The sequence below is a fragment of the Emydura macquarii genome, unplaced genomic scaffold, assembly GCF_026122565.2.
Source record: "Emydura macquarii macquarii isolate MOO-44397 ecotype Brisbane River unplaced genomic scaffold, CSIRO-AGI_Emac_v2 contig_1203, whole genome shotgun sequence".
NCBI lineage: Eukaryota > Metazoa > Chordata > Testudines > Chelidae > Emydura > Emydura macquarii.
Genome location: NW_027131340.1, coordinates 92507 through 102933, shown reverse-complemented (window position 1 = coordinate 102933; position 10427 = coordinate 92507). Strand labels below are relative to the sequence as shown.

The 10427-nt window shown below is 63.6% G+C and overlaps 1 protein-coding gene across 4 annotated transcripts; it reads left to right on the top strand.

Moving 5' to 3' along the window:
- The first annotated feature begins 4955 nt into the window (after positions 1-4955).
- On the top strand, positions 4956-9403 carry FAM3A (FAM3 metabolism regulating signaling molecule A). 4 transcript variants are annotated; one of them, XM_067546934.1, is made up of 11 exons: positions 4956-5053; positions 5309-5402; positions 5711-5821; positions 6278-6301; positions 6478-6561; positions 6991-7114; positions 7513-7571; positions 7740-7790; positions 7976-8060; positions 8386-8512; positions 8781-9403. In XM_067546934.1, the coding sequence occupies exons 2-11, from the start codon at positions 5390-5392 to the stop codon at positions 8877-8879; spliced, it is 777 nt and encodes a 258-aa protein (XP_067403035.1). In that variant the 5' UTR covers positions 4956-5053; positions 5309-5389; the 3' UTR covers positions 8880-9403. The 4 variants fall into 4 exon arrangements, with proteins under 4 accessions (XP_067403035.1, XP_067403037.1, XP_067403036.1 ...); XM_067546936.1 differs by lacking the exon at positions 6478-6561; XM_067546935.1 differs by lacking the exon at positions 7740-7790.
- Positions 9404-10427: the final 1024 nt, after the last annotated feature.

Sequence of the window (10427 nt, the reverse complement as noted above, 5' to 3'; positions counted from 1 at the left end):
CCAGGAAGCAGATAATGAACCTGCGGAGGTTCGGGAGAGGAGCTGTTCCTCTGGTGTGCCTCTTGCTGGAGCTGGGATGCCACCTGGATGGGCTGGCCCGGGCTGGAGATTTGGCTTTGCCAGGGAAGGGGCAGGGGGCTGCGGGAGGGATTTAAAGCTCAGGCCAGGAGGCAGCGAGGGAGGGAGGGGGATGAAAGAGACGTTGCTGTGGGCAGGTTGCGGGAGGTCGTTAGCGCCGGTTCTGGAGGTGGGGGGAGATGCTGGCTTGGGGGTGGGGAATGGGGTACGGGGCCTTTTCCCTGGAGGGGGCACCAGCCTCAGGGTGGGGGCTGGCTTGGGGGGAAGCTCTGTCAGCCAAGGGTGCTCCCTCCACACAGCTATAAGTGGGGGAGGGGCAGCTCCAGCCCCCCCATCAGGCCCCATGCGGTGCTTCATGGGCCCTTGATTCATCATGGCCTATATTGACAGTCTCCAGAATGACAATCCCCCACCCCACCCCACCCCACCCCACCCAGCCGGTGCCCCTCACTCCTGACCCACAGCCCCTGCTCACCCAGCCCTGGGCTCCCCCGGGGGCTAGCACCATCTGTGCCTGTGCTTATTAATGATTCAGCGGCTCTCTGGAAGGCAGCTGATGGGAGGTTAATGGACAGAGGTGGGGGGGAGTCCATCTGGGAGCTGCTGTTGGGGCAGCCTAACCAGCCAACCTGCTAAGCAGGGCAATCCTAGTTTGGATGGGAGACAGGGCAGCACGGTGCCCCCCAGCGCCCTGCCTGCCTGCCAGGGGAGAGCGCCCCTCCTCCATCCCCCAGAGCACGGTGCCCCCCAGCGCCCTGCCTGCCTGCCAGGGGAGAGCGCCCCTCCTCCATCCCCCCGAGCACGGTGCCCCCCAGCGCCCCGCCCTGCCTGCCTGCCAGGGGAGAGCGCCCCTCCTCCACCCCCCAGAGCACGGTGCCCCCAGCGCCCCGCCCTGCCTGCCTGCCAGGGGAGAGCGCCCTCCTCCACCCCCCAGAGCACGGTGCCCCCAGCGCCCCGCCCTGCCTGCCTGCCCGGGGTGAGCGCCCCTCCTCCACCCCCCCGAGCACGGTGCCCCCAGCGCCCCGCCCTGCCTGCCTGCCAGGGGAGAGCGCCCATCCTCCATCCCCCAGAGCACGGTGCCCCCAGCGCCCCGCCCTGCCTGCCTGCCAGGGGAGAGCGCCCCTCCTCCACCCCCCAGAGCACGGTGCCCCCCAGCGCCCCGCCCTGCCTGCCTGCCAGGGGAGAGCGCCCCTCCTCCACCCCCCAGAGCACGGTGCCCCCAGCGCCCCACCCTGCCTGCCTGCCAGGGGAGAGCGCCCCTCCTCCACCCCCCAGAGCACGGTGCCCCCCCGCGCCCCGCCCTGCCTGCCAGGGGAGAGTGTCCCTGCCCTCCCCCAGCACCTGGCCTTGACTGCCAGCGGAGCACGCCCCTCCGCAATGCAGCACCCCCAGCTCGGGCGGTCGTGTCAGGGAAGGAGCACAGCTAATCCCATCAAAAGGCCGGATTTCAGCAGCTCCAGCAGGATTAGTGGCAGCGTCCCTGCAGCAAGGTGTCATTTTGGGGGTGATGCACCGGGTGGGGGGGGGTGTCATAGCTGCTGGAGCAGAAACCTGGAGGCTAATTCCATAGCGCAACAGAAACTCCCCATCCCCAGGATTCCGGGGGGGGGTGGAGAAAAGCACAAAATGAGGGGCTGGCAGGATGGGAGTGAGGGAGCAGGGCTGGGCGGGCAGGGGCCTGAAGGTGTGTGGGAAGCCCAGGGCTGTTGGGGTGGGTGGGGAGACCCCGTCCAGGTGATAGGACCCAGGCTATGGGGGTGTGAGGTTGTGGCCTAGAGGGGAGGCGGCTCAGCCATGGTCCCCTGAGTCCTGAAAGCCTCTCCAGTGACCCCTCCACCACCAGGCCCCTCCCTGCCTGCCCCCCCACCCACCTGGCGCTAATGGCCTCCTAAAGGCATTTTTATTGTTTCTGTCTCAAAAAATATTCCAGGGGCCCAAATCAAGAGCGGGTGCTGGGGGCCATGGGTGGGGGCCAGGCCAGAGCAGGTGTCTGGGTGGGGGGAGGGGTTCTCAGCTCAGTGCCAGGCTCCTATAAGGGGGAGAGGGCCATACCCCAATGTGGGGGAGATGAGCGGGGGTATGGGCTGAGATCGTGGCTGGCTCAGTGACTGTCCCGTCTAGGGGGCGCTGGCTCAGCTCAGGCCTCCCAGCTCACCTTGGCACGGTGCCGCCCCTGGTCATGCGTCCCTTGGTCTTGCAGGCCCCCCCCCCCCGCAGCCCCATTAATAACAGCGTCCGTGTCGTTAACGTCGCCCTGCCTGAGCCATCCCAAACCTCCAGTTAATACCACAACCTTGGGGGCTGGGGCAGGTGCACTGGGAGCCAGGATGCCTGGGTTCTTGCCTCAGCTCTGGGGAGTCTGGGTTTGTTCTCCAGTGCCAAGTGTGTTAGTTGCCCCAGGAGGGGCACTGCTGCTGCGGCCCCCCCCCCACACACACACACACTGTCATTAAGTCAAGCACAGCACTTTGCTGTTGCAGGAGGCTGCAGAACTGCTGAGTCCAGTTGTGGGTTCTTAAGTTTCCCAGCAATCCCAGGCAGGTTGCAGGGGGGGCCCTGCACGTCCCAGGGTCAGTAGGGTGGCTTGGGGTTGGCCAGAACTGCCCAGGGCCTGGTGTGGGGGTGAGGAGATTTGGGTAGGCTGGGAGTTGGGGGGGGAAATGGAGGTGGGGGCGATTGGGCAGAGGGGTGCAGGGCTGGTGGCTTGGGGGAGGTTCAGGGGCTTTGCATGTCCACCCCACCCCCAGGATATCCTGCTTGCCTCCAGTTCAACCCTCAGACTCCTTCCAGACCCAACCCTGACGCATCTCTCCCCCGCCCCCCCGGCCCCATAAATCTCCCTGACATAGGAGTGGGGGAGAACTGATCGTGGCAAGTGCAGACCCCGCCCCCCCAGCTCGTCAAGATTAATTATGATCCACAGGGCTGTTACCACATGAATTGCGTGATGTACAGTGACACGCTGTGGGCTCAGCTGATGGCGAGGCTGGGAGCCAGGACTCCTGGGTTCTCTGCCAGCTCTGGGAGGGGAGTGGGGGCCAGTGGTTAGAGTGGGGGGGGGGGGGCGCAGGGGAGGGCTGTTTATACCAGGACCCAGCACGCCCACACCTGGGTTCATACATGCCAGGGGCTGGCAAATCAGGACCAGAAGGAAAGGGCCCAGGGCCTCACCCCAGCATCTGCAGCTACCCAGCCTCTCAGGGTCCATATAGGGGACGGGCGCCCTCTGCAGGGCACAAAGCTGCTCAGTGATGGCTGAACAAGGAGCTCAGAGCTAGCAGCGGCCCCCTGGCCCTATGCTTTTACTGCCCCTCCCCGAGCCGGGGCGAGAGCCCAGGCGTCCCAGCTCCCAGCCCCCCCTCTAACCACTAGACCCTACTCCCCTTCCAGAGCCAGGGAGAGAGCCCAGGCATCCCAGCTCCCAGCCCCCCTCCTCTAACCACTAGACCCTACTCCCCTTCCAGAGCCAGGGAGAGAGCCCAGGCATCCCGGCTCCCAGCCCTCCCTCCCCCCCCCCCCCGCTCTAACCACTAGACCCTACTCACCTTCCAGAGCCAGGGAGAGAGCCCAAGCATCCTGGCTGCCAGGACCCCCCTGCTCTAACCGCTAGACCCCCCTTCCCTTCCCAGCGCTGGGGTGAGAATCCAGGCATTCTGGTATGGCGACTGATGAAAAAGGCTGAGTTTTTTTTTCCTTTTCCAGGGACAAGCGAAAATGCCAGCTGGAAGGAGGGGGGGGGGGCGTGTTTGTGGCCTTGGATGGGGGTGGGGAGGGTGACTTTCACCACAAGCCAGTGGGACTCCCTGCCACTGGACAGCACTGAGAGTTGGGACCTGGCCAGCAGGGGCTGAGAGAGACCACCGACATATCAGGCGTGGGGTGTGCGTAACCCGCATATTCCAGCACTGTGGTGTGGCCACCTCAATCAGGCGCTGGTTATACAGGGACCCCCCCCCAGCACTGAAACGCGATCCCTATGGGGTGAGGGTTGGGGGGCTGCTTATATGGGGACCCTTCACCTGGTGTGTAGGCACCTCTCCTCTAGGATGGGGAAGGAGCTGTTTATACAGGGGCCACTTGCCTGGTGCTGAGACATGGTCCCCTCTGGGGTGGGGCGCAGGGACTGGTTATCTGAAGACCCTTCATCCAGCACGCAGATGCAGCCACTTCTGGGGTGGGGACCAGGCGAGGTCTGGTTATACAGGGACCTCTTGCCAGAAGCTGCGATGTGGCCCCCCTGGGGTGGTCTGCGGGGGCTGGTCATACAGGGACCCCTCGCCCAGCCCTGAGATGCAGCCACTTCTGGGGTGGGGTGAGGGGGCTGATTGTCTAGCACTGAGACGGGGCCCTCTGGAATGGGGGTGCAGGAGGCTGTTTATACAAGAGACCCTTTGCCCAGCGCTCAGGTACAGCCACTTCTGGGGTGGGGCGCTGCAGCACCTTGGCCCCCCCATCTGCAAGGTTCATACACTTCCTGCCGGGGCATGTCGGCATTCTGGGAGCTGGCCGGGACCCCAGGCTAGATGGGCCCATGGGTCTATTCTCGGGGGCAGGACCCCAGTGTCCTGCGCCCATTCTCCAGAAGAGACCCCAGTTCTCTGTCCCCCGGAGGAGACGTCCCTCACCACGCCCTAGAGGAACCCCCTTCATTACTGCTTTGTGCAGCATGGTGTAACAACAGACCCCCAGCTCCAGCCACGGGGGCCCAGCCCCTGCTAATGGGGGGCAGATGGGGGAGCAGCGAGGGATCCCGGGGGAGGCGGAGCCAGGGGCGGGTCCCGGCGCGGGGGCGGAGCCAGGGCTGGATCCCGGAGGAGGCGGAGCCAGGGGCGGGTCCCGGCGCGGGGGCAGAGCCAGGGCTAGATCCCGGAGGAGGCGGAGCCAGGGGCGGGTCCAGGCTCCGCTCGGCTTCTCCCTGGTCCGGGGGGGCCGCCGCGGCCGCAGGAGGCGTAGCTGCCACCGCAGGAGCCGCCCGGTGAGCAGCGTCCGAAGCCGGCCCGGAGGGAGCCCGGGTGCGGGCAGGAGGGTCAGGGGGAAGCGGGGGCTGTGGGGGGCATTGGGGCTGGGTACGCTGTGAGAGGTATTGGGGAATGTGGGGGAGTGGAGAGACGTGGGGGGCACATGGCGGTATCAAGACCCGGGGGATCCGGGGGCCTGGGGTACCCTGCGGGCTGGGTCACAGGATTTGGACTGGTTCTGAACTCTGACCGACAAGTAACTTCCCTTCCAGCCCTGGTTCCAGAGCCTCCGGGTTCGGACCATCCCCACCCACCCCTGGCTGGGGAGCTCCTGGGGGCCCTCGGACAGGGCCATGAGACTGGCAGGTGAGGCTGATCTAACTGGGGTGGGGGGCACTGAATGAGGGGGATGGGGTGGGTGTACCTGGAGCCACAGGCTGTGCGGGCCCCTATATTTGGAGGGTTGCTTTGGATCAAGGGGGGATTAAGTGTGGGCAGGGGAGGCTGAGTAGGATGGGGGGGTTGTACTAGCTGGGGGGGGTTGGGGTGTGTGGGAGGGGGGCTGAGTTGGATGGGGGGGTGTACCAGCTGGGGGGGCTGGGGTGTGTGGGAGGGGGGCATGCTCTTGGGGGGCAGCCTGTGCCCTGGTTCTGACCTCCTCCTCTGCCCCCCAGGTCCCCTGCGTGTGGTGGCGATCATCCTTACAGCTGGGCTCACCTGGATCCTCGTCAGCCTCCTGCTGGGCACCCAGAGTGGGTTCTCTCGCCTCCAGCAGCTCCTCAGCAGTAAGGGCTGGGTCCTCCCCTGGGGACTGCAATCCACCACCCCCAGTGACAGCCCCAGGAACCTTGTGGCAGGCAGTTACGCAGGACAACATCACTCACTGCTATTGCGGAGGAAGCAGGCGTGCACCAGGGTTGTGGGCATGAGGGGATCTTCCTCTGGGACTGGAGGGCCAGGGGCTGCAGTCGCCCCCCAGCAATGACACCCAATTGCCTTGTGCCGGGGAGTTCTACACCCAGTGCTGTGGTACAAGTCTGACAAGGCCCTGAATCCTGGTGGGGCTGGGGAAAGGGGGATCTTCCCCTGGGGCAGAGCCCTCCCGTTGCTCTTCCTCTGGCTCTCCCATAAGCTGTGGGGATGAGGGGGAGAGTAAGGGGGCAACTGTGGGCCCAGAGTGGCCAGTGGGGTGTCGGGCACACTGCATTGTGGGTCACAGGTGCTGCTCTTTCTCCCCACAGGTCCTGAGAACCCCCCCACAGCAGGTAAGTGACTTGGGGAGGGGCTGCTACCTGGGGGGCCCTGTCCAACCCCTCCAAGATCTGTGCCAAGATATGGGGGAGGATCCTGGCTGGAGGCCCAGTCTGGGGAGATGAGGGGGGCTGGGCTCCAGGGTGCTTCCCCCCCTCCCCTCACCAGCCCCCTCTCTTCTTGCCCCCAGTGTCGGGCTGGGGCAGCTCGGTCATGCCCCTTCAGGTCAGCGCCGCCCCCTCAGGCAGAGGGGGAGCCAGAAGCAGACACAACAGTGAGTTTCTGGCCTGGGGCAAGTGGAGGGCAGCGGTAGCGGGGGACTGGAGCCCAGACCTGGGAGCCCATTGGGCAGGCAGAGTTGGGAGAGGGCTCAATCCCAAGTACAGGAGCGGGAACCCTGGTCACCACTCCGTGTGTTGCTACTGGCAAAGGGGGGGTCCTAGTCCAATAGGGTGAAGGAGGAACACTCCCCCTTGAGTTAGCTGCATTTCAGAGGTGACTCCCTGAGTCCCCAGATCCCCTAGCTCTGCTCATGTCTGTCCATCCCCCCGGCAACACCCTCCCCAGGATCTGTCCCTCCCCATCCCAGGGGCCTGACACCCTTGACTGGGGGTGGGAGTCGTGGAGCCCGGGGACCACGGGGTGGGGGAGTGACGTGAGGGTGTCTTGGCAACTTCCCCATATTTCTGCCTTTCCCCCTCAGAGCCCCGGCCCAGGAGATACAAGTGTGGGCTCCCACGGCCCTGCCCTGAGCTGCATCTCGCCTTCCGGCTGGTCAGCGGCGCCGCCAACGTCATTGGGCCCAAGATCTGCCTGGAGGATAAAATGTGAGTTGGGGGTGGGGAGGCAGCTCAGCATGGGGAGGCAAGAGAAGGCAGAATGCTAATGATTTCGGGGGCAGAACTGGGGAGAGAAGCCAGGAGTCCTGGCTCCTAGCCCCCTCTGACCCTGCTCTAATCCACCAGACCCCACACCCTTCCCCAAGCCAGGAGAGAACCTAGGCGTTCTGGCTCTTAGCTCCCCCCAAACACACCAGACCCCACTCCCCTCGCAGAGCCAGGGAGAGAAGAACCCAGGAGTCCTGGCTCCCAGCCCCTCCTGCTCTAACCACTAGACCCCACTCCCCTCCCAGATCCAGGGATAGAAGAACCCAGCAGTCCTGATTCCCTACAGCCTGTGGGGCTATCCTGGGGGGAGGCCTGTTCTCACCCTGCTTTCATTCCAGGCTAATGAGCAGCGTGAAGAACAATGTGGGGCGTGGCCTGAACATTGCCTTGGTGAATGGTGAGTTTGTGTGTGTGGGGGAAGACCTTGAGATCTGGGGATGGGGGGTTTATTGCCAGCTGGGTGGGAGGGCTGGGCAGGGGAGGGGGCACAAGGGCTGGGGAGGGTGTGTGCTGCTGAGATGAGTGGGGCAACCTGGGATCTGACACTGTCTTGCTCTGGTTCCAGGGGTCAACGGGGAACTCATTGATGCCAAGTTCTTCGACATGTGGGCTGGAGGTGAGGGGGCAGCACCTGAGGATGTTGGGGGGGAATATCTGGGGGCTTCAGGGAGGCTCCAGGTGGGAGAGGTGTGGGAGCCTCAGGGGGGCGTTTATGTGATGTATGGGTCTGTGTAAGTGGCAGGAATTTGACAGGGGGCATGGGGCCCAGGCCTATGCTCACCCCTGCATCTTCCACCCCAGATGTCAACGAGCTGCTGAAGTTCATCCGGACGCTGCACGAGGGCACCTTGGTGTTCGTAGCCTCCTACGACGACCCAGCTACCAAGTGGGTGTCAGACAAAGGCCCAAGGGGGCACTGGGCTGCTCCTGTCTGTGGGTTGCCATCTCTGATCCAGGCCCAGGCAGGATGGGGGACCAGGACATAGGGCGTCTCCTGTCTGGGGAGCACTGCCACTGATCCAGGCCTGGAGTTGGGGGAGAACTGGCTGGCTCTGGCAGGGTGGGGAATGGGACATGGGGTCTCTCCCCTCTTTGGCACACCGGCTCCGATCTGGCCTCAGGGCAGGTGGGGCCCTGGCTGGCTTGGGGGGTGGGATGGGGATGGGACCCAGAGCCCCCATCCTCCGGCTCACCCCAGGCTCTACCCTCAGGATGAACGAGGAGACGCGGAGGATTTTCAGTGAGCTGGGCAGCAGCGTGGCCAAGGAGCTGGGCTTCCGTGACAGCTGGGTCTTCGTAGGGGCTAAAGGGGTGCAGGATAAAAGCCCCTTTGAGCAGGTGAGCCCCCACCCCTTGCTTGCCTGGGGCCCTGCCGACCCCCACTTTCCCTGGCTGATTGTCGGGAAAGGTCCAGGGAGGGTGCAGGTCCTGTCACTCCTGCAGAGATCTCCTTGGGCTCTGTGTGTGTTTTGGGGTGCGGGAGAGACTGCAGGGGTGGGTTGCAGCATGTGGGGCGGAAAGGGGCTGGAGGACCCTGGGGCTGGGGGGTGGAGAGGCTGGGGCGGGCTCTTCTCCCCCTTAAAGCGCACTCTGTCCCCTGCCCCAGCACACGAAGAACAGCAAGAGTTCCAACAAGTATGAGGGCTGGCCGGAGGCGTTGGAGATGGAGGGCTGCATCCCGCAGAGAACGGCTGATGTTCAGTGATGCCCCTCCCCCCCAAACCCTGAACCATGGAGACCAAGGTGCTGTCTATGCCCCGCTCCGGGGAGGGGAGATGAGGGGGTCTTGCTCCTTTAGTCTGTCTGTGGGTTTGGAAGGGAGCAGGGCCCCCCCCCCCCCCCCCAAGGATGGGTAAGGCTGTTTGGCCATCTCTCTCTTCTGGAGGGGGGCCTGCTCCACTGACTTTTCTCTCTGGTGCCTCCTGGGGCGTAGCTGGGGATTCAAGGCCCCATGGTCTCATACAGCTGGCCTTGCCCGCCTTCTAAGTGCCTTATTCCCCAGGGCAGGCCTTAAGCCCAGGGGCATTTTTTCCTTACTGATATTCTTAGAGCCTGGGGGGCAGAAAGCAGGGCTTGTGCCCTGCTCTCTGCCCTGGCATTATCATCACTCCATAGAGAGAGACACCACTCTTCCAGTCTGGCAGGGGGTGTCTGCTAGGGCCAATCCTCTCTGTTTTGGTGACTCAGTCCTGTCACTCCCCAGCTGAGATCTGGAGACTTGGGCGGGGGGGGGAGATGCGGGGGGCTGTTTCATCTTTGGGGGGTGGGTAATTGAGCTGCTCTGTAACTTCCAATGTGTCTCAGCAGTGGCCTGGGCCCTTCATGGAGTCTGAATAAATGCAGTGCAGAGAGAGCAGGGATTGGTGTCTGTCCTTGGGGACCAGTGGGGGGGGGGGTGTCAGCCACACCTCTGCTAGACTGAAGAGCCCATCACCACAGAGGTACTGAGAAATGGGGATCAAGTCACCCCTCAATCTGTGTGTGAAGCAAAATAAATTGCGCTCCTGGAGTCTCTCCCTGTAAGGCAGGTTTTCTAGCCTTTTAACCATTCACGGGGCGCTTCTCTGGGCTCTCTGCCAATCACCAACAGCCTCCCCAGTCCCCCAGCTGGTGAGCCACGAGAGCCTGAGCAAGAACCTTCTCAGAGCTGCCAGGGCTTGGTCTTTCTGGGAGCTCCAAGGTGTGGGACTAGTGTTGATAAGAATCTATCTAAAACTCTAAGATGCACTCGACACCCCCAGGGGGTTCTCTGCCATTCAGTCTCCTGTCCTGTCCTGCTGCCCAGCGCAGCCCTTGCCCGGCTCCCCCTTTTCTCACACATCCAACTGAAGATGTTGGTCTTGACTATTGAGGCTCTCCACACCCCAAGCTGGATCATCTCTGGTTCAGTATGGAAAGCGACTGCTGGCTCCAAGCAGTCTGTGAGCCCAGCCTCTGTTGCCCACTTATTAATCTGTCTAACCCTTCATTTGCTCCCAGTCACCACCCACAAGCTACTTCCTGACCCACCTTCCAGTCACGCCTTAAAACTCTCCTACCCCAGTCTTACCAGGAGCTGGGCTGTTGGAGCGCGGAACCCACGGTCCCGGCTTGGTGACGGCTAGTGTCTCCTTCTGGTTCTCCCCTATAGGACTGGCTCCAGCTGTTGTCTTGCACAGTGCTGTGGGGGGCAGGGACTGGCTTGTTGCTCTGTGTCTGTGCAGCACCTAGCACCATGGGCACCTGATCCATGGCAAGGGCTCCTCAGCGCTAG